The 23,408-nt window shown below is 44.2% G+C and overlaps 1 protein-coding gene across 4 annotated transcripts in view; it reads right to left on the minus strand.

Moving 5' to 3' along the window:
- AP2B1 (adaptor-related protein complex 2, beta 1 subunit) overlaps window positions 1-19,897 on the minus strand; it is a 75,570-nt gene extending 55,673 nt beyond the window's left edge. For all 4 annotated transcript variants that reach the window (XM_009885131.1, XM_009885130.1, XM_009885128.1 and 1 more), the window contains exons 1-5: window positions 19,840-19,897; window positions 17,638-17,743; window positions 16,271-16,406; window positions 14,288-14,533; window positions 1,677-1,867 (exon numbers count right to left, since the gene is read on the minus strand). In XM_009885131.1, coding sequence (XP_009883433.1) covers window positions 1,677-1,867; window positions 14,288-14,533; window positions 16,271-16,406; window positions 17,638-17,743; window positions 19,840-19,876 — 716 coding nt within the window. In that variant the 5' untranslated portion in view covers window positions 19,877-19,897. The remainder of the gene's footprint in view (window positions 1-1,676; window positions 1,868-14,287; window positions 14,534-16,270; window positions 16,407-17,637; window positions 17,744-19,839) is intronic.
- Window positions 19,898-23,408: the final 3,511 nt, after the last annotated feature.

The following is a 23,408-nucleotide window of genomic DNA, read 5'->3' on the forward strand; positions in this document are numbered from 1 at the left end:
AAAGAGTGACCTAAATACCCTCCCAAGTCTCAGCTTCACCACTCGCCTCAGCGGATCCTATAATCAACAGCATCCTAAACAACCCATCCCAGGCAGAAAGGAAGTTTGGGTTCATATGGTCTTTCTTACAGCATCTGTCAAGTTTCTTCCCACCCCCTCCTGCATATTGCTAACCCAGAACAATCTTATGCCCATCTGTGCCTCTGGAAGTTTCTTTCCCTGAAAGATTTGCTTTCAGCCACCCTGGAAGGGAATCAGTACAGCTAAGCAAAGAGCAGAGGAGCTTAAGGCAGAGTTGGGGACAGTCCCCAGCTGCCGCTGCCCAAGGTCACCCGGCGTGCCAAAGCTGCTTCATCTCTCCGTGCCTCAGTTTCTCCATGCACAGGGGAAACGACACCAGCCTTGCTGTAAAGGAGAAAGCATAAACCTAGGTGCTGTCATTCTCCTTTCTGAAATAAGGCAGGCTCCGAGAGTCACCCTCCACGCAAAGGCGCAGAAGTAGTTACTGCCCATCCAGTTTTATACACCGCTCTTCAGAGGAACTACGGACAAGGAACTGGGACACATTCAAGGTTGTTCAAACTAGCGATCCCTTTCTGGCAAAGCTAGGATAATACTGGCCTGACACCCTGGAGATCTCAGTGGGTTTCTAGCACTCATTAATAGCTGTTTCTGGCACAGAAACACAGCACAAGGGGGAACAAGCTGGGGGAAAAAAAAAAAAAAAACAACCCACAAACAAAAACACACGACAAAAACCTACTGGCAGGTTTCTTAAAAGAGGGGGATTACCTGTTGTGCCTCAAAAAAGCCCCAACAATCAATGAAGAAACCCCTCAAATGCAAAAAGGCCTGCCCAGGATTTTGCATGTTGGCTTGTGCCCCTTCCTCCCTCTCCACCCCCGACATCATCTACATGAAATACATCAAGTCTGAGAATCCCCCTGTACCAAGTAATTTTCCTTGCTGGTTCCTTGTTCTCTTGGGTACAAAATCTGAGTTTTTGTGATTCTGGACACAGATGAGGAGGAGGTTTGAAGCGCATGAATTAACACCCCACCACCTAAACCCTCAGCTCTTTGTATTTAGCTTTAGTCATCGCAGCTAAAGGTAAAAGCACAAGGATGAATTTGGAGTGATAAGAAAAATCTTTTCTTACCTTCACTTTCAGTTCTATCATATCACAGCCTAAGTTTTAGTTGGAAAAAATACTCCAGTCTCAAACCTGCAGTACTATGGAAGCCCCCAAACCTATAAGGGCTTCTTGCCTCGCAAAGTAGCAACACCAGATTTGAAAGCTCTGCTTCAAAACAGAAAATCCTCCAAACGATGCTTCCAGATGGGTCAACCAGTGTTACAGATTGGGCCTTGGGCTGATCCCTTCTCAGTAGTGCCAGTTCCCATAAGAATAGAAAGTGAAAAAAAAAAAGCTAACGATAAACAGAGAAAGTGGGAAAGTTCTGCAAAAGGAAGGGGCAGGTTTCCAGCATCAGCCCAAACTCCCCAAAGTTGCCTCTCTTTCAAATCTCTTATTTCAAGTCTTATTTGTGCTGTTACAGACCTGAAGACCTGATATTAGAAGCCCTTTTCAGAGTTGCAACACCGTCAGAAGCCTTCAAGTGCTCTGCTACCGAATAACCTTAAACCGCCCGTGCGAAGAGCAGGAACAAGCATACCTCTGAGCTTCACGATCATCCTTGGGGTTGTAGTTGGACAGACAGTCCAGGATGAAGATCTGGCCCCACTCCGTGCACTCATTTAAAGCCGTCAGCAGCTTGTTAATGTTCTGAGGGTTCAAATCCAGCAGGTTGCTGTTGGGATGCGATTCACTGATTTCCGACAAGGCAGCCACAGCGTTCGCTACCACCTGGGAGAAGAGACAAGGAGACGCGTTCTTCGCTAGCATGCCATCAGTGGCTTGGCAGGGATTAACTTGGGCTTTGCTTGGGTTACACGTGGGAAACGAATGCCAAGATCTTGGTGTGTGCTATCAGCTGCCCAGCAGCAGCCACTCTGTCAGCCGTCCGAGCCTTCAGGGACCCAGCACAACCTCAGAACCAACCTGGAGAGCCTAAAGCTTGACTGTAACCTTGCTCTTTACCAAAATTTGAAGAGCCTCTTGGGAAAGAAGCGAAATAGCAGCAGCACAGCAGGAGGCAGCTGCTGACACACACAGGAAACATAAAAAGCCAGCATGGGCGCAAAGAGCATTTTGCTAGAGAAATCACAACTTGGAAGTATTTTTGTTGAAGATAAACAAAAGTTAAAGTCACCTCTGGACAGAATGGGGACCCAGGACCAGGATCTCACAAGAAATTTTACTCTGGAGGGAGCTAGAGAAGGCATCAGAGAGTGTCCACGTGGCACAAAAACATCTCACCTTCCTTCAGACTCGAGACTTCCACCCTGGCTTGCTTCAAGTAGGCATCATCTCCCCCCACTTCCTGGAGATGCTCAACTCATACGGTCAAAGTCTCAAAACCTCTAATTGCCCTACTTATTCAGGAATGGGTACCTCTTGCCTAATTTCCACCTGGCAGTTCCATAGCACACTGCTTAACGAGATCTGAGAAATGAGAAGAACCATCTCCTTAGTAAGAGGAGATATCAGGTGCCAGGCAGCTTTCAGCTCCGTAGCAAGTCTGTCAGGTCACCCAGTTTGAAAGCAAACACACAGCTTCCCTAAAATGGACAGTGCCTACTAAATTTTTAATAACACATATTTCGGTTCCAAATTGAATTTGAAGTCTGTAGCATCCATTTGTCTGCTTTATGGAGTCCCCTTAAAACAAGCACTCCACAACGCATCACTGAAAACATTCTCGCTGCATTTAAGACTATATAAGGTCTTCTCTTTTCTAAGTATGGATGAAAGGGAGCAGAGAGGAGGTCCATCCAGGGTTCAGCCTAACAACAGCGAGAAGTGGAAATGCGACACAAATTTCCAATTCTTAGTTCCATACTCAAGTTCAACAGTTCTTCTAACAGATGCCACGTGAAGGTTTTTAAAATGGAAGAGCTGCAGAATAGAGACAAAAATAGAAAATTTGCACACAAGACAAAAGTCTTATTTTTTTGACTAACTGGAAAAAAGATTTAAGCCCGAGTTCGACCCACAAAACCGATACACCCTATGACAAGGCATTTTCAGGATATTTTACAACGTATATCATGTCCAGCCCAACTCACAATTCGTACCCACTAAAATGAAGATTTATAGCCTTATTTTCTATGGGATTAAGGCAAGGAAACATCTTATCTAAAGTCATCTGATTCTTTGGATGACTAAAGATGCTTTTGATGCAGTACACTGAAAACAAGAACAGCATGACCAGAAAATTCTCTGCATTGTTCCCATCACTGCTTGTCATTAAACCAATATATTCCAAAGTCATCGCACAAGCAATGTTGATTGTTTTGCATTTCACACCTAGAGGTCAGAGATAGGATTTTGATCCAAGATTTTATGAATTTCATTAGTTGAATGAGCCTTCTGTCACCAAAATCATTAGCAATCAGAACTGCTGTCTTCTTGTACTGTTTTAATGAGTATCTTATTAAGATATGCAGCTTATTCTTCTCATTATTTAATTTGCCTAATTCCTGAATGGTTAATGTGACACAGCATAAAACTGAAGTAAAATACAGTTTTAATTTCATCATATTTCGGAAGTTTACAAGTGAAGACAAATCATAAAAGCAACCAGAAAGTTCAAAACCATTATGAAAAAGCACTTATAAAATGAAGAGAGGACTTTCAAAAAGAAATTTGAAGTAATAAAAAAAGTGAGAGAGCCAAAGCATCGCAGAAGGGTTCCTGTCAGTTGTACTGAGGACTCAGGCTGAGCTTTGGCAAATGCACTCCCACTGCCAGGGGCTGCCTTCGGTGCATTAATTGGGCCATGAGGCTATCCTAAACCCTGGGGCAAGTACAAGTCAAGCTGTGCTTAAGTTTCTTTCCTTGAAAAGTAAGTAAAGTCTATCACTTCAAGTTTGCCACAGGCAAAGGACGCACAGAAATGGTGTTACCATGGGCCACCTCGTACACAGTAGCTCCAACACAGAGACATGGCTGTGAACGAGGTCTTACTTTTAGGATCTTTCCGTGCTCTTTTCGGGAACTAGCATGGCAGCATAAACGCAAGGGTCCACATCAAAGCTGAGGATGGGACACTACGTGGCAACCCAACAGATGTCAGATTTCCACTGAAAACATCCATGAGGAAGAGTGTCAGATGGCAAAATGCACTTAGGAGCATGGGCTGCGGTCTCCTTGGGTGTTACATAGTCCACAGTTACAGCTGACCCCCACCTTCTACCTTAGCAGAGCAGTGGTGCTGTCAACCTGGTGACAAGAAGATGATGGGGAGTATCTTCAAACTTTAAGCAATATTTATTAAAAAAAAAAAAAGTACTTGCTGGCGATTCGCACTGAACATATTGATATGTTACGATATGCCAACAAAAATCATTAGCATCTTCAAGGCTTTTTACACAGCCGCAGCACAGTTGAAATGAAAACAGATTTCAGGAACCAGTCCAACATAAACACTGGTTCAAGTACGCACGCTCACCTCTCGTCATTGGCACTGCCATTGGCTTCATTACGAGACAGGAACATCGAGCAGTACAAGCCAGCACTGCACGGTTTCATTCTAGCACACGACGACTCCTGCTTTGCTGACAGCTCTCACTAAGTAATGGCTCAGGCAACAGGTAAACAAAGATTGAAGTGCTGCCCACAGTTTGGGACACTAATAGTTATCACTCGTGCATGGAAAAAAGGTCCATTGAGAACCAGTCAACACCAATTCATACATTACATCACCTGGTAGCCTAGTATATACTTTGGCAGTCACATGAGTGCCACTGGAAATATTTAGAAAGAAGTTTTGGCCAAAGAAAACCTACAACCTTAAGTCTTCAACCCGGTTGATACGTCTCCCTTAACAGAGCAACAAAGATAGTGAAGTCCAACTACACTGAACAGCAAGTACAAGGTCCAAAGTGGTACAATAAGTTACACAACACGTTGGGTTTTTTACCTTGAAAATAAATAGCAATGATGGTGTACTTCCTCAGGGACATATTAAAAGTAAAGCTAAAGCTTTACAAGTGGTATAGGACAAAGTCCTCCATAGAACTGGAGGAGGTTCACAGCCAATGCCATACTTAGCTGAGGAAAAAAAAAAGCCATAAGCTTCTTTAGCAAAAAAAGTAATTCTCTGCTGTTCAAAAGATGCAACAAGTTCATTTTGATGAGAAAAGCAGGAGCTGGATAACTTATTTCACAGATTGGAAGAAGACTAAGAGATCAAGAAACTAACATCTAGTATAGTCTTTAGTTCTCAAAAATAATGCAAGAAACTGAGGTCAACCCACTAGATAAAGATACGTGAGCCTAAAGCATTAATGAACAGGAAAAGCTTTTAAAACCTTAAATGTGTAAGTTAACTCTGTGGCAAAACGCCCCACTTGACTCACAATTAAGAATACCATCTTTAAGCTAACAGCTCCCAACGAATGAGAATCAGTCTGAAAAAAAAAAAACACCTAGAAAGTACAAGCAGAGCAGATTGAAGATTTAATAATAATAGGCCCCTGGCTTGCTGATTTAAATTAGTTCACCCTTGGGTACGCTTCAACATTATTCAAATGCAGTCGCAGCAACAGCCCGTTAGAGCACAGTCGAGCCGAATGACAAGAAACCTGCTTTTTGGCTGGAATTTCCCAACAAAATTAGACTCTCTGAGAAGTGTCACTGGGATGAGGATAACTAAATCTCACAGGCTTTTATTAAAAAGAAAAAAAAAAAACCCAAAACAAAACACCCCTGCACTTAAAACTGCATTAGAGATTTAACAAGAACCCAACATTTTTAAACCCACCTACAGACAAACCCCCTCTGCAGCCAGAGAGATCAGATCCGACCTCACGGAAGGCTGCAGAGGTAGGAACGCCGATTTGCCAGTTATTCCTTCTGGCAGCTCAAACCTTTATACCATTTGCTCTGAGCTAAAATACATTAACAAGGAGGAAAGGGGGTGGGTGAAAAACCTGAGTGTCTGCCTATCAACCCACACGGAAAAGCTTTGCAGGGGGTGGGGGGACAGGAGGGAAGCTAGGCAGATCTAGAACACCAAACAGTCAAAGCAATCGGATTATTTTGCTAGCATCCCAGGCTAATTGGAAATTAAACCAAGTGTGTAATGGAGTTAATGAAATACAACGTTCTGCCGCTTAAAACAGGAACCTCTGGCTCACCGTCCCATTAAAATGAGGAGAAAATGAAGGAAAAGAGGAAAAACTAGGAGGCTCTGAAACGATGCTGAGGAAAGGCAGCCTTCCCCACATAGCTGGAGGCTCCTACCCTCAAGAGAGCCAGGCACCACGTGATGCTTTTGAGAACGGAGAGGTGCCGACATTTTCGAAGAGCACGCTGAGCTTGCACGGTATGTCCGTGTCATTAAGCACAGACTCCCAAATTGGGTATTAGGGGCATCCGCATGGATGCGTATGTCACAGGGCCGCTCGTTTTCATGGGCACAGATGATGCTGTGTGCCTGAAAGGTCCCTAACAAGTAACCAACAGGGACATGATCTCTCTCCGGAGCACATTACCCCTGCTTCTGTTCATGTCAATGATATCTTTCACCTACAAACCCCCCTTTACTTTGCTTCCCTAGAAACAGTCTATGAGCTATTAAAATGGCCCAAGCAGGCAAGTTAGAGAGCCTCTATGAACCTCTCACACCATTAATGCACGTTACATGTATGGCTTTAAATTAAACCTCTGGGAGACTAACACATCTCCAGTCTATGTATAGTCTTGGAACATAACAGCTCACCTGTTCCGCCTTAATTGTGACAGATTTCCAGGGCTCTGGGTAAGTCATTCATCTTCCACTAATTGCATTGCAGGCGGTTGTACTTTCGCACCTAAAGGTCTGGAACCGCACTGCTGGATACGTGATCAGTTCCTGACCACGACCTGAAAATTGCTTGGGTGGGGGAGACCTCCCGCTTGCTTTTTGCGAGTAGGATGAATTTTTCTGGAGGTGGTAATGAAAGGGAAGTCAAAGTGTTACGCTTCCCATGGCATGCTTGCCCTAACTGGTTTTTGCGCTTCCCTGCACCTACTATGCGCTGCAAAAAACCACCACTTTGACAAAAACACCGCTCCTGCTCTCACGTCCTTGCAAAATCAGAACGTGTCAGTCATAAGACAGGAAATCATACTTCTCCCAATGGGTGAACCTCTCACGGTAGGAGGGCAAGAAGCTGTTCAGGGATGGCTCCAAACACAAAGGGTTTCTCCTTGGTACAGCTGAGCCCCCAGTGCAGGAGACCAAGGCTCTGCAACCCTCTATGCTTCTTCCAGAAAGCACCATGGTCTGATCCCAGCCTGGATCAGGTACTGATCACACATCAGGAAGGGGTTTTTTTTTTTGGTTTGGTAGCGTTTGGGGTTTTTTTTATTTATTTTTCATAAGGCCCTTTGCAATTTTCCTTGCAGAGGTTCTCACTGGCACCATCCGGTGGCAAACGGCTGTCTCTGATCCAAGCAGCTATTTTGAAGAAAGGCACCAGCAAAGCATCAACAAAAACTTGATGTAGCCCTAGAAAGGGGGGGGCACAGAGTTACAAAACATCATAGCCACAGTGTTTTGTGACAAATGGTGCTTGTCAATAGCTAGAAGTGCCTGTTCCGACTGAAAATGTAACATCTAGACACATGTCAACAAAATTCCCCAGCACCCTGATTGATATTAGAGATCCTGGAATGATCTATTCAGCAAGACTAACACTTTGGAAATTAGACACATGCTGGTAGCAGTAATTGGAAGGAGACAGCTCTCTGACGGATGAATTTGTCAATTAAGCTTTATAAATGAGGGGTCTGGGAGTACAGACTCTGCGGAGCCATAGAAATTCATGCATTATCATAGAAACTCGTTGCATCTCTCTGCTACAATACTAGTATTCAAAAAGGCAGGGGAAAGCACGGCTTCTATGGAAGGCGCTCAAGACCAGCATCGCTCATCCACAAGACCCAGCAAACAACAACAAAAAAAAAAAAGCAAAAAAATCAGGTCCTGCTTACAAGCTTGAAATTCCCTCAGACCTGCTTAGGACGATAACCTGGAGAAAAACTCAGTAAGTCAGACTCCAGCCTTCCTCTGGAGAAGCGGTTGCAGGAGTTCAGCCCAAAGCCTCGAAGAGGTTTCGGCAGGCAGAGCGAGCGGGGTTGGGGTGGCTAACCAGGAGCCGTGCCATCGATTACAGCTGGCAGCTCTCCCTTCTCCCCCAGTTTAAATCTTTGCAGGCTGACTGCTGCAACACAGCCACACAGGCTGGCTTCTGAACTCCCCTGGCAAGCTCCCACATTGCTACTTGTAAGCATCCCCCCCACACACGTTAACATTAACATAGCCACTGTTTTACACAGGCTCCTCCGCAACGTCTACCTATTTAATTCCCAGCTTGCTACTGCTGCTGTCTGCTTACTTTGCAAAAAGTGCTGCTCTCCCTCCTGGGCAGCCTCATGTAAACAGCAGGAACGTCCTATAAAAAAGCCCAAAGTGAAGCCCCCACTCTTCATCAACGCAATGGTCTCATTCGCTGTAACATCCAACACTGAATAAACAAATTCCACCTACTGATGCCTACAGATGCCATCAGGTGTCTCCCAGAAGGAAATACTACCTCCACCTGCAGCACAAACATTTAAAAACCCAAACCACACACAGGACCCACACAGACATGGTTGAGGGACTTCAAGACACAGTCTTCATTCTGCAACACCTAGGTTGAAAAGAAGATCATTTTATGGCCGGTGAGGCAGCTCGGGTATCTCGGAGGCAGCCCCAAGCTGACGACACGCTGCAGAGGCACAGCTCCCAGCAATATTCAGCTCCGTATCAGGATGTGAATTTTCAAGTCCTAAGTCCTTCCCAACCTTAATGAGCAGGAATCATGAACCCATCCGGGAGCATAGGTTCACTCCTTGTACTATATAAAACATCAGCTGCAGAGGGGGAAAAAACACAGCTGTGAGAAATCCAATTTTCCCCCATAAGGAACAAGTGCTTTCCTGTGCCCGTGAAGAAGGTGGTGTTCTACTCCCTGTTGTACAAGAGAAGTCCCACGTCTCAGACCGCCTCCCAGAAAGTCCTTTGGGGACTCAGAGGACCATCAAGAGTTTCTCAGCGAGGGGCTCATTTCTCAGCTTTATTACACAAGCAGAGAGGGATAAAATTCCTGCGAAGCACGCAGCAGAGCACAGCCCAGGAGGTAAAAGCTGCTTCTGTTTCTAAACAGGCTCATACCTTAGAGCACTGTCTCAGAAAAACATACTACTTGCCAGGTAGTAAGAAAAAAGAACAAAATTAGGACCTTCTTCCTCCATAAGGTCATCCAGGAAGCCCAAACATACACCCTGAAGTTCTGGCTGGCAGAGGAGGAACCTACACGGCTTGCAGGCACGGCAGGAGAGACGAGAGCACTGTGACCTGTATCAACAGGTTTTTAGTCTAGTCTGTCAACTACAGAAACTCAATACTGCCAGAGGGAATTCTGATTAGATCAAGATGGACCTCGCCACCTCTAGTTGTCAGATCTCAATAGATTCCTTTCTTACTGCAGGTTAATAAATGCTAAAGGCAAAAAAAAACAACCCAGGCACAAAAAAGAGTTTAATTATATTCCACACACTTGGTATAGTTACTAATCAGCTTCTTATGTGATCTCAGTTTACTCTGTATTGATTCACAACAGTGTTTCTCCCAATAAACTGTGATGTGTAGACGGTGTAAAACATAACACATAATCGGACAGCACATAAGTGCTATGTCTATACAGCCCACAAACCCACAGGAACAGAACAGCCACACCTGGGAAAGCTCTGATCCAGCACACCACAGTGATCGCTCAGAGTCTGAGGAAGAAATGGTGCTACAAAAAGGAATTAAAAACCCAACAGCACCTCAGAAAGAACTGGGGGAAGGTGACATCATCCTAACTTAAGCCACGCGGATAAAAGGTAGACTGACAAGAAAACTGTTCCATGGGTTAAAAGTTACCCTAGAAGGTCGAGGATTGAAAATATTTGGAGAGAGAAAGGTTGTTCCATTCAAATACTGAAAGACCAGTAAGGCTTAAGATGGATTTCCTCTTATGTTTTTCTGTTAATATTTACACTCCTGAAGAAAACTAAGTGCAGTGACAAATGCCAGGAGGGAACTAGTTACAAAATAAGGTGTCTAACCCCCGACAGCTTTGGTTCTGCTTTAAACTGCTGCCATCTCGTGGTCTTGCTCTGCATCACCAGGGCTCAGCACTTGCAACAGTCCAACGATGAGCAATCAGTCATTAGGTCCGATTCACAAATTACAGAACAAGACAGTATCAGGAAAAATAAGTTTGTCCAACATTTCAGACACTATTATCCACTGCTGCTGCTGGGTGTGAACTGTGTTCCGCAGCAACCCGCCATCCTGTGTACGAGCAGGAGTACACAAAAATCCCGGGATGTCATACCGAAACTGTATTTTGTTAGAAAATTAGCATTATGGGAGGACACGCTTTCTGAGTTGCACTATTCCAAAATTACCAGCAAGAAAGGCCCTCAGGACTGAACATGTCTAGCAGCACACTGACAGCCCCAAAGCAGCCAGGCCGCGGGTTTATATTCATCTAGACCTGGTTCTGCTGAGCTTTACACAAGGAAATGCAGAGCAAAAAAGGAGAGGTGCTCGGCTTAAGACAGCTCTGGGAAGAAATGAAGGTTCTTTCTATGGAGGAAAACTCTTTGGCAGGATCCCAAGTGACAACAGGCAGCCACAAGCACTTTAGGTCCATCTGTAAAATGAGATTAAAGACTTGGTCGATAATCAAACTTCTGCAGTGTAACCACCCAGTAACTGAACTGTGCCCTCGTATGCGTTACGGGCCCATTGCCTGCACGAGGTAAGACGTCTCAGATAACTCAGCTGAAATGCCGTAAGCTACCGATCCATCTGGCAACTTGCTCTGTATATCCATATCAATACATATGCAATTAGAAGCTTTAATTAATTCATCCAGGAGAAACAGCAAAGCTACCAAAGATTTTTCAGAAAAAAGCTAGTGAACTGCCAGACTCGGGTGTCAGCCCTTTAATCACAACCACAGCCAGCTCATCTGGAAGGGTGCGATCCTGCGCCCCTTCAAAAGATGACTGTATTACTGTATTGGAACAAAGGCCAGATCCTGACAACAAAAAGCCCAGATAAAGGGGGAAAGCACCTGAGCTGTGCACCTACAGCACCTCAACGGGACTTCAAAGCAATGCCCTGAACATCCCCAACCTCCGCTCGCACTGTTCTATGATAATAAACAATTAGTCCAAAAATATGAAAAAAAAAAAAAGTTTGTGACAAGGTCACCTCCATCTTAGTCATCTTTATGATGAAGGTGATTTGAGCTGATAAAAACACGCACACTGATCTCCGCACAATTACAAGGCAATTAGCAAGCCGCAGATGGAGTTGTTAACCCTACCCAGCTAGAATGGTTAGTGCTCCCTCATATGCTCAGAGGCAGCCAATTACAAAACCACAATCAAACCCTTCTTGAAGACTCTCTTTCAACAGGAGTTTTTTTTAGCTCCTGCTCAAAATCCTTATTTCTCAGAAGAGAGAACAAGTGTGGACTTCCCATCTAAAAAATTCTGCTTCATTAAGTGTCTAACGTTGCCTATTTCCACAAGTCATCAAAAGAGGAGAAACATTTATAATAATATAAATATGAGTTTAGATAACAGGTTGCCATGATTGAGATGCACCGTTTACAGAGGAATAGGCCATCAGGATAGATCCATCTGTACTACTCTTTTCAGTAATCTTTTTTTCGATACCAGATACCGATACATAGATTTTACTTAAAAAAAAACCTTCCAGGCTGGGCTGCGTTCCACCTGATCATGGAGAAATACTTTAGTAAGTATCAGCTTGCACACAAATACAACTTATGCGGCAAACACAACTCCCAGTCATCAGGAATCTCCACTGGAATTTCACAGGAAGAAAGCAGCAACAAGCCGGACAGTTTGACTAGGAAGATGAACCTTAATTAGGGGTGGATAGCTCCGGGACTTTTGAGGGAACAACTGTACCACAAAGGCACAAATTTCAAAGGGGACCAAAGCAATAAACTTAACTAAAAGGAATGTCTGTATTTACTAAAAATTGTAACTGGATTAAATACTGTATTAAGTCAGCAGCTATAAGAGCCCCAAATCTGATAATCTCTCCCCATGCACCCTTAAAAAACAAGAATATAATGCCCTGTCTGCAGTTAAAGCCTGGGAAACGGTACACACCACCACCCACGTGATCCTCTCAAAGTCTGCAGATCTGAAAACACACCATAGGCCTCTCTTCTTCATCACTACCACTCTTCCAAATTGCATTCTCCTGCTGTGACTCCTCAGGTTCAGGAAGATCGGGCGAGTACGACGTGAGGCAGGTACTGTGATCCCGCACGGTTTCAGTAGCTGTAGAGCCGCAATCAATTGCGGCAGCTGCAAAGGTTTTGCTGTCCCAGCCCATCCTCATTACCACCAAGGAGCTCATTAGTTGTACTGATGTTTTATTAGGAATCCCTGTGCCACTTTTGGTGGTTTATTTAGCAAACGGAGCATACGCTGCCCTTTGGTATTTCTCCTCTCCATCCATTTAAGTCAGTATTAAGTTAATGTGCTTTTGAAATAGATATTGGTGCTCTTGTAACAGCCAATGGTTCATTTACCAAAACAGTTAGTACCATAGAGATCAATGAGCAAAAAGGGCCAGCAAAAACCTTATTAATTTCTCCTGAAGTACCACATCTTTTCAGCCTGAGCGCCTCAACTCATATCCACGTGGCTGTAATCAGCGGCAGAAAATTAAAGAGTTGGAACCAAGGCTAGGAGAAAAGTAGGTTATACCCCTTTTCCACAGCAGACTCCACTGCTGCCTGGGAGCTAGTGAATGCCAGGGGCCAGCACTGAAGTGGAACTAAAGCAGCCCAATCAAGAACTTTCAGAGGCTGCAAGGCACAACCCTCAACATGAAATTAAAAAAAGCAGGTGTTCTCCTATATGACTCAAAATTGCCTAGACTGAGACAGCGTCTTCAAGTAGTCATCAATATTCATGCAGAAACCTGGCATACAAAAATAATTAGGGAGGCATACAAAAAGAAGAGCTTGTAAAAGAGCCAGATATCAGAGGCAACAGGCGCCTGTATCTTCTGATAGGTGCCACTGCTCACAGATTTGTGCCTGTGAAAGTAAGACACCTTTAGTTTTACTGTCTCTAGAAAGCCGAAACAAAAACAACCAGCAGCCTTCACTCTCCTACTACAGGGACCTTACCACCTGCACTTGACTTCCCCAAACCTGCACAAAGACCGTTGTAACAGGACAGCAATTTGCTTTATGTGGTTTGATTCAAGCACCATAGAGAGAGTGGTTAGACCTGTCCTAATAATGTGAAATTATGTCTTTAAGCAGAGTCAAATCAGATCTGTGCTCCAGAAGAGCTAAAAAGGTAGCAGTTACGTGCTTAAACTCCGAGTTAAACCGAGCTGCAGAAGTTTCCTTCCCTGCTAGGAGTTACGACAATATCAGTATGCTCACTGGATTCTGGCAGATCACAGGAAAAAATATTGAATGGAAGGATTAAGCAGTGGGGCACTTCAATCCACTGCGCACCATCTTTTAGTCACAAAATAATAGTGGACGAATCCTGGCACGGAAATGGATTCTTCATCAACCCGGATGAAATACTGATTTAGTAGGCAATTTACTCCTGTGAAATTCTTGGTCTTGATCTCCACCTCTGCTCTGACGACTCATTTGCCTTTAGTAAAAACATAAGCATTGATTTTCTCCACTCATTACAGGCCAGTGGATTTATCTGCATTAGTGAATGAATTCATCCAACCTCTTACTCCAAGAGGAGCCAAAGCCTGCAGGAAAGCAACAGCTACAAGCTGTCACCAAGGTAGCAGCATCAAGTATTTCTTGCTCCTTTGACTCATCTGATGAGGAAGTTAAACTTTTGCTGCAGCATTCCAGACCAGCAAAACAGGGAAAAGCCCAAACAGACCAAAGAATAGAAGGCATTTCCTATTTTCTGAGGCAGCAAGTGTTTTCTAACCAATGCATTTATCACAGTGCATCAGTTGCAGTTTAAGAAGCCCTCACATTTCCAATTATCTGCCCATTACAAACAAGCAACACGCTGGAAGGACCTATACATTACCATGGGATTGGAGTCTGCAATCAGGTCACGCAGAGAATCCAGAAATCCTTGGTCCTCCACCATCTGGGCATTGATGTCATGCAGCTTCGCCACACAGACAGCCGCGGTCTTTCGTACATAAGGGTCTTCATCCTTCAGACACTTGCGAAGAGGCTCACACAGATATTCTGTGATCTTGTCCACCCTGATGCATCCCATTGTACGGACAGCCAGAGCACGGATGAGAGGGTTTGGGTCTTCACAGTCCTGCAAATGGACAGAATATGTGATAAACAAATCTGCATCGCTAGCCACTGATAGCTTCAAACAAAAAGCAGTCTCTCCGATTACATGCTAAAAAAAAAAAAAAAAGGCAATTATTTCAGATCAGGGATAAAAGGTGGAACTTACTGGTTCACAGAAACATTCCACACCATCTCAAGATGTTTTCGGACTACGACAGCTTGTAAAATAGTAAAACTGTGATCTTGGCGTGCCTTGGTTCTCCCCAGGCAAAGCTTCTTTCAACATGATCTAGCAGTCAAATCCAAAGTACAGCTAAGCTAGAGAGGCAGCTCTCACTACCCAAAAGCTAGCCACAGGCAACTTTCAGACAGAATAAAATACTGGTTTCCAGCCTTACTGGCTTAAAGGAGAAAAAATATAATGGGAAAAGTCAACAATTAAACACAACGCAAATGTCATCAAGGTCTGTTTCTCTCAGGCCATCAGTTCTAGACACAAGCATCCCTTAAGTTTGCAACATATGAAGCAAAGGCTACTCTAGAGGTGCTTTTCTGATGAGAAAAAAAAAAAAACAAACAGAAGGAAATCTAACTTTATACGTCAAGCCTACATAATTTTTCCACGCATCCAATCCATCTACATCTGAGCAACACTCCTCCAAAATCAGGCTGTAAAAGTATGGATGCAGGATAACCCACAAAAGCATAAGGTACATTTACCTTTCACTGTTTACATTTCCTACAGCAGAAAAAACACCTGAATGCATCACTTTTAACAGATACAAGAGAAGTGACATCTCTTACCAGTGCAGTCAGCACCTTGAACTGTGAACTGTGTGTGAAGTGCTGAGCCAGTGCAGACCAGTGTCAACGCTTTCTCTTTACTAACACTTGTCCCTCAACTTGCTAAAGGGGACATTTCCTTGCATGGAAAAGCACAAAGCTGGAAAATACCATGTTTGTTTGTTGGTCCATTCTAACCGAATTACATTTTAAAGATATGACAAACAATATTCTTTCCAGAGAGGAAGGTAGGGACATCTTCTCTGGCCAGAAGAGCAGACCTGCTCTCAGACTAGGTCTTCTCACTTCTTTCAGTCTCAGGCACCACAACGCAAACCATGATCAGATTCCCCAGTGTCTCAGATTTTATAATGCTCTGGGAATCTCAAACTTTTTCTAAGCACCGGGTTTTAACTTACGTAACATGGGACTGAAGTAACATTTCCTAGATAAGGAGAGGCAACTTGACAACAGAATTAAAGGCAATACAGTGATCAGGCTGTTATTTTTCCAGTGAACCATCTTTCAGTTTCACCAAAGATAAAGGTTTTCCACACAGAGCCCAGCTGAAACTTTCAAACAAGAATTAGATATCCATATGACATAGATACTACAAAGGCTGGAAGACAAACGGTATAAAATCTGTTATCCAATACCAGAAGTTGGTCTTTAATGATGATCAGTTAAATGATAGAAGCAGCTTTTCCTGGAGCAGGTTCTCTCATAACCACTTAAAGGGCTGCTTAAGTCATCTCCTCTGCAATAACTAGCAGCAGCAAGTGAGAGAGAGGACCCAGACCTGTTAGATTCGGCATGCCAACTCCTTAATTTCTGCTCCTCTATAAGCACCCCCAGCCTAGAGACTCAAGTACAAAAGTAGAGATAAATAACAGCTCAGAAAGGCTAACAGACAAAGGAGACATAGTGATGGCCACTGCGCTGAACCATTTGCTGCTGAGCCGGGGGAACAAGTTACCTTCACAAAGCTGTTGACAGCCATAATGGCCATATCTGGCTGACTTTTGGCATAGTTCATCAGGTACAGGTAGACCAGCTTCTTCAACTCCAAGTTGTCGGTCTGCATGCAATTCACAACATCAGGAAAGAGCGAGCTGGACGGACAACAGTAAGCAAGAACAGAGAAAAAGGAGTGAGATTACAGGATATACAAAGGGATAGTAACAATATCAAGGAAGCCAGGAAAACTGGAGTTCCACTCTAGCTACCCCGCTGTCTAATGAGAGCTCAGCTTCCCTCTCAAAACAGTTTACAATGGCTCTTATAATATCTTTATCATTTAAACACTTCTAGGGCTTTAACACTGGTCAGTTCTAGAACGGATGAAAGCTAACGCAATTTCCTAAAAGCGTTTTAACTGGGGTGTTTGCTGAATGAGAAAACTCTATCGTGCCAAGCCTGGAAGTGAACCCACAAGAAAAAAAGCTGCTTAAAAATGTTTTGGTAATGCGGGAAATTTACAAAGAACCTGCCAAATTTCAACCTGGTAAACTCTAGAGCGATTAAACACTGACAAGCTGAGTTTCACTCAAATATCAAGTGGCAATCTGTAAAGAACACAGGATATCTGCAGCTCTCAGGTGTGCTGTAGAGATCTAAAGGTGAAGGGGAAGTGCTGTCGGCTAAAAAGATTATTTTTTCTTCCTTCCAGTTTATCTGTTCCTTCAGTCTCCAATGAAGTCATGATGCTAAATTTGCAACCTTATATTAACTTCCGTGGCAACAGACCACACTGGCACGAATCCAGGACTACTGCGACTTTATGGTAGATTCCAGCAACAGGAGAAACTGGAACGGGGAAAGCATTCACTCAAGCAAGTTTTTTCTGATTGCCCTGAAGACAGAAAAAAGTATTGGGGCCCATGTTGCAGAAGGTAAATGCCTATGCCCTTTAGTCACTATGAGGCAAAGGTTCAATTTAAAAATCACTTATTATAAAATGTGTCTTAAATTTATGCTATGACAAGTAAGAGTCAGAAAAACACTTGGAATTACCTTTCTAACACTAAAACCGAGGCTAGCAGGCAGTGAGAAAAGATCATCTGAAGTGACATAGAAAATGGTTGAATTCTGGATGGATTTTTAAATAAAAAAGGCTAATATGCACTTAGCTAAACCCACACAACAGTTGTTTCTTTTGCTTTCAGTAACAGGAAGGACCTTGAGAAACCCGTTGACTCAGGCACAGCACGGGCAAGGACACAGCCAGCCTCACTACCCAGCCGAGATGACAAACTCAGAGCTGTTCCACAGAGACGTGTGCCACTGCAGCCGAATCCCAGGAGAACCAGAGCTGCTACAGGTGAAAAAAAAAGTTGCTTTTACCTGACATCCTTCCCCACGGTCATGGCTGCAATAACCTTCTTTACAGCTTCTTTCCTCTTCTCCTTCTTTTCATTATTGAGTTCAGCCTTCAGTTCAAAAATCTCTCCTGGCAGAAGACAAAACAGATTGAGCCTCTTGGGAGAAGAAAAGGGTCAGGCTTTAGGGGTAGCTCAGAAGCGACTTTTTACTTTCCCGGCCTGTTGTTCCCGTAAAACTGGTACAGCAGCACGTGGAAACCGTCAGACCTTAGAGAGAACACTGTTCACTGAGAAGCAAAGCTGTGACACTCAGAAAATGATATGGGCTATACCTTGCTAACAAAAAAAAACAGTTAACAAGAACCACGCTGCATGTTGCAGCTCTCCCACTTCTAGAACGTTAAATCACATCACTGTAGCGTCTGTTTCTCAGAAGCAACTATTATATAACCAGGACGAAAAGATGCCAGATTAATGCCAGCAAGAAAAAAAAAACACAACTAACTTAGCTAGGAATTTTGCCCAGACTTTTTAACTTTTGCTCATCGTCGCCTGCTTCCTGTGAACACAGTGAGAAAACAGCAGACTGCAGTGTAGCCTAAATGCCATGATACACAGTGGCAGAAGCAGGAAAGCATAAATTTAGTCCAGTGGAATAAATTCCTTCTGAGCTAGAAAGACAGAGCTACTACTAATAAAAGCAGCAAGTAACACAGCTCGCCTGGATTCCGAGGTTGCCAAAGCAGCCTCTTCCACGGCACTAATTCTTCCAGATATTACTGCATGGGAAGTCAGTTCAGACTGGATCACAACAGTGGCAGAGCAAGTTTGCAAAATAAAGCAACGGGTGCAAAAGACAGCTTATCAGGGCTGTTCCAGACAGAGCAAGTGGTGCAAGAAGGATAATGCTCCCAACTGGCAGACAGCTTTCCCCAGGAAGGACAACGAGCAGTATTCCCACTGGAAGCCGCAGGCTGAGGACACGTTACAGATATCAAAACATCTCTGAGAAAATATATTCTAGCCCCTAACCTTCTGTTCTTACACACGAATATCACTTTGTGAGATCAGCAGCACTAATTACTGAAGAGCCTGGCACAAAAAGACTAACAGGTACCTAAAAAAAAGAAAAAGTTACTGTTCTGAAGAATGCAGTGCAGTGACCACATGTCACACCTCCTGCCTGTGAAAGAGATCTCGCTTTACTCACACAGAGATGGTGCCCCAGAGCAGAGCTGAGCCAGCGGCAGCAGCGTACTCACTACAGCTCCGACAGCGCAGGCTGGCCTCTCACAGCCATCCCAGAAAAATCTACCTGATGCCTTAGGACTGAACTTACGGATAGAGTTGTTCCTTAGAAAGATGTGAACTGCATTTGCGTAATTTACGAGCTCATTCTGAAGCTTAATGGCACATAAAGAGATCAACACTGTAGTTTTTTCACTGGCAAGCATTCGTCAGAAACATTCAGCCATTCTGAAAAAGTGAGGTTAATGCGAACCATTTTCTACATCTACTGGAGAAAGACGAGCGACATCAGGCTTAAATTGCAGCCAGCAAGAGTTGAGATAAATGCTGTTTTGTTTAAGAACAGATTAGAAAAAAAAACATCTGCCCAGGACAGTTTCAGCAGAACAAGTCCCTACACTGAAACAGGTGACTGGGCAAAACATCCCCGAAGATCCTTTCCCATCTTCCCATTTTTAATGGCAGCAGTTTGTCCTGAGGTGAGGTGACCACCACACCTACAGTAAAGCCAAGAGAAAGTCAGACAGAGCGCTGCAGCTTTGGAGGAAATGGCAATAGGAAATCCCATTATCTTTGCAACAGCTTGATGTAGAGATATACACTTAAATATTAAGTATCTCTCAATCAACTTAATCCCGTGATGCCCAACGAACAATCATCCTCAGTCTTGAACTTGTTAGTCCATAACTAAAACCTTGCCTCCGACCAGATCTGCGCCCAAGTCCCAATGTTTTGTTCTCTGGTCCTTGAAAAAGCAGCAATTTGGGTCATTTTGTGCATCACAAAACTGTATAAAATATCAGTTTTGTCTTTTGTCACCATGTGACCTACTTTGGAAGTTTCTCCCTGGATGATTAAGATGAGAAACAGGGACAGAGCTAACAGAAAAGCACAAGTTCTTCTGCACGCAGTTAAAAAAGCTGTGTAAAAATAGCTGCCCATCACCTCCAATTCACTGCACCGGCTTAGTACTAACCTTTTTTATTGGTCGTGAAGTATTTGGAGTCCGTCATGGTTCCAGTTCCTTAAAACACCTGAGAATAATAATAAAAAAAAGAACAAGCAGTCAAACAGCATTCGAAGCTGACAACACCCAGTTTGCGAGGCAGGAACTCAGAGAAAGGACGGTTGGCGAGAGCGTAACGTAAGGGAAGCAGCAAATGCTTTACATCCACAGGCACAAGTTTCACAATCTTCATCCTGCACCTGCTGCTGATATTACTTGGCAAACCCAGGGATTTAAAGGGCTCAGATGAACAATGTCAGTGAAAACACAACAGCCTGAGGTGGACAGACTGGGAAAGCAGCAGCGCTCAGCCCAGCTTTTTAAACTCTCAGTCACGGAAGGGAAAAGGCGGTTTTTAACTCCTTATAATCAGCAGATCTTGACACGCTCTGCAGCTGTCTTTTCCCTGGGTATACAGTTTCGTTTTCCGAAAAAAGCACTGCACATTTAATATCTCAACTGGAAGCGAGAAGTCCATGTTTCAGACAAAGGAAACTCAACTCCCCCTAACGATATTTCCCTGTGTTGCATCATGATGGAAGGAACAATTAACCCTACTTGCAATACCCACCCCGAGGCCCTTTCATTTCTTTCTCTTCTTTGGTTCCCAGGAGATGCAAAGCAGTTTTTTGAAAAGAAAAGCCATTACTTTTCAGTTCTCTCAAGCTTGAAATGGAAATCTTTCTCTGCCAAGACCTGACATCCCACCTCTGACACACATAGACAAGCTTATTATTTCAGTGTTACGCTGCATTTTTACGAACAGAACCAAAAAATGCTGCTGGGCCAGGAAGTGCTTAGCAGAACCGAGAGAGTGGTCTCACCAGCACCCTGCTTGCTTTGCAGAACCAAATTACTAATATCTTAGAATACAGGGATTGCCCAAACATACGTGGATATCCATCATTTTATTCTTACAATTGCCAGCTCTACGACAAACGTGATTCAAATAGTTTTCCAGTACTGGCTGAAAAACAAGCGGGAGAGTTGGCAGTTTTACTGCTTTCGAAAAAACAGTCTGCATCAGCACTAAGAACCTCTGACCCTAAAACCATCCCCCCCAAAAAGGGTTTTTCTACCTCTTCCCTCCTTTTTCTATTTTTTTTTTTTCTACCCAGTTCCCCTTCTCTTGTACATACTTACATGACCTCAAATGCTACCAGCAAAGCAGTAAGCCATCTGTTCCCTAAACTCTGCCTGTCTTGCCTCTAAACCTCGCAGGTCCTGCTGGCTCAGCAACGAAAGGACGAACTCAGCTTTGAACTCCAAGACACTGCCCAGCAGTGCAACCAGCTTGCTGTTTCTTCCCACTTTCCTTCCTCATCCCTTAACCAACCCCAACACCACTACCATTCTCCCCCGCCACTATCCACCTCGATCAATTTAATACCTCAACAGTTAAACTCCCATCAGCAGCAGCCTTCAACATGCTCTACAGCATGGCAACGCAGAGCGGCTGCAATCTTGTTTGGCGGATGGACAACCAGATGAGAAACAACCTGTTGCTTTGCCCAGTTCCCCAGAGCTCCTGCCTGCCCTGTGCCTGCGTGGTTACCACCTCATCCCAATTAGGCAGGATGGGTTTGGTTTGATTTCTATTCTCTTTCTGCTCCTGCCAAGCTGGAGAGCAAACTACGCCTGAGGACAGCTCTGGAAGCGCCTTCCTCCTGCAGGAGAGGTTTGCCTTCCTTCCAAAACAGAGGCTGGGTTGGGAAAGCCACACGAGCCACAACATTACAATCTTTCCAGCAACAGAAATCACAGCATCACAAAAGAAAAAGCTGTTGTGGGTCTTGTTTTATAATTAAAAGCACAGCCCGTGTTCAGCTGCAATGTTATTGCTGACACAGTCCTTCAGATTTCAGCCCAGCTTAAAAGATGATTTAAATGTTTTCCTCGGTGAGAGTACTTGGCACGATGCCATGCGAAAGGCATTGAACATAGCCCTTGCTGTTCTTTGTCTGCATTATATGTGGATTTGTCACCATGGGTCATACCTCCCAGTTGAGCTAGTCCGATATCGTTTTAACAGTGGCCAGAACAGCAGATTATAGAGAAAATGCAGGAGGAAAAACAAAAATAAGAAAACCAAAAAACCCTACCCCACAGCATACACATCACTCCAGTTGCATAAAGCTACACAGAGAGAGAAACCTTGCCGAATTTCAGAGGTGATCTTTAAACCCCAAAGCAGGATATTTCACCATTTTTCTAACTTCAGATCACATACTTGGAAACACGAAGAATCCCAGAAACACTCGGACAAGACTAAGCACAGCAGGTGCCTTTACAATCTGTTTTGACAGAGGTAGATAAGATCTGACTTAGGCCAAAAAGCAAACTACCATATTCCAAGTGCAACACAGGAGAAAGCTCTTTTTCTCATGAGCACACAGATTTTTGCTGTGTGTATGTCAGAGCTTGCTTTGCACATTGTTCAGAGACAGCTTGCTCGCAGTACTGGGTATTATCTCATCCACTAAACAAATTCAGCATGGTTTACAGCAAGTCCCAGATGAAGGCCAAAAACAAAATAGCCCAGATATACAAATAGCAATGTTTTAAATAACTCAAGAAAACGCCAGCTTCTTGCACAGAAATCTAAATTGAAGAGAGCCAAGATAAATTACGACATTGTGAGCATCCTTGTATTTTAGGAGAATATCTACATGAAATTGCTCCCTCCTTACTATCGTTCTGCGTCCAGCACTTGCTAAGGTGGAAACAGGTAAGCGGTGTTCAAGCTGACAGCAAAAGGCTCCTGTACCAACCCCAGCAAACAAGAAGAGGTGAAATAGGTGAATTTCTCCAGAAGCTCTGGCAATGCTTACTGCTATAAGCATTGGTTTGACATTTAAATGTAGACTGAACCAAAAATATGATTAAACGAAAAGACTAAGGAACCATCATAACCAGAAAGATAAGCCTCCTCAACCCAAAACCACACAGCAAACTGCACCCTGCGTCTGACCAACGCCTGCTTTGCCCCACACGCGACTCCAACGAGAGCCTGACCAGCTCCCCACCACTGATTTCACGCGGGTGTAATCAGGAAGGCGGCAGGTTGAAGGCCTCAATATTGTCCCAAGCTTGCTAGCACTGAAAGAATCCAGCATTGAACCCTTAAACCTCTAAAGCGATCCACAGTTTAACCTGGCGCTACACTCCAGCTCGTGCCACCACCTTTTATCTGCACCCGTTTCACCTGCAAAGCCTCTGGAGTAGCCGCACCACAGCCCAAGCATGGTTCAGGACCGCCAGAAAACTAAACAGAGCAACCAAACGTGGATGGCAAAGGGAAAGCAGCACCTCAGCTTCAGAAACCCACAGCCCTAACAGCATGTGCTTGGGGCGGGTAACTAGTTTCCATCTTGGGGAGAAAACACACCTTTGGTGCTCCCCACCTCATTCGCAAATGCCCCGTGGTTCCTATCGCCTCCTCAGACCCCCTGTCCCAGCTTTGCCGCCAACCCCCCAGCCCTGCCTCCAGCCTCAGCAGGACTGGCAGTCTCTCCACCACCCACCCAGCCCCTTCCCAA

Source organism: Charadrius vociferus, unplaced genomic scaffold (assembly GCF_000708025.1).
Source record: "Charadrius vociferus isolate BGI_N301 unplaced genomic scaffold, ASM70802v2 scaffold54, whole genome shotgun sequence".
NCBI classification, from domain to species: Eukaryota; Metazoa; Chordata; class Aves; order Charadriiformes; family Charadriidae; genus Charadrius; species Charadrius vociferus.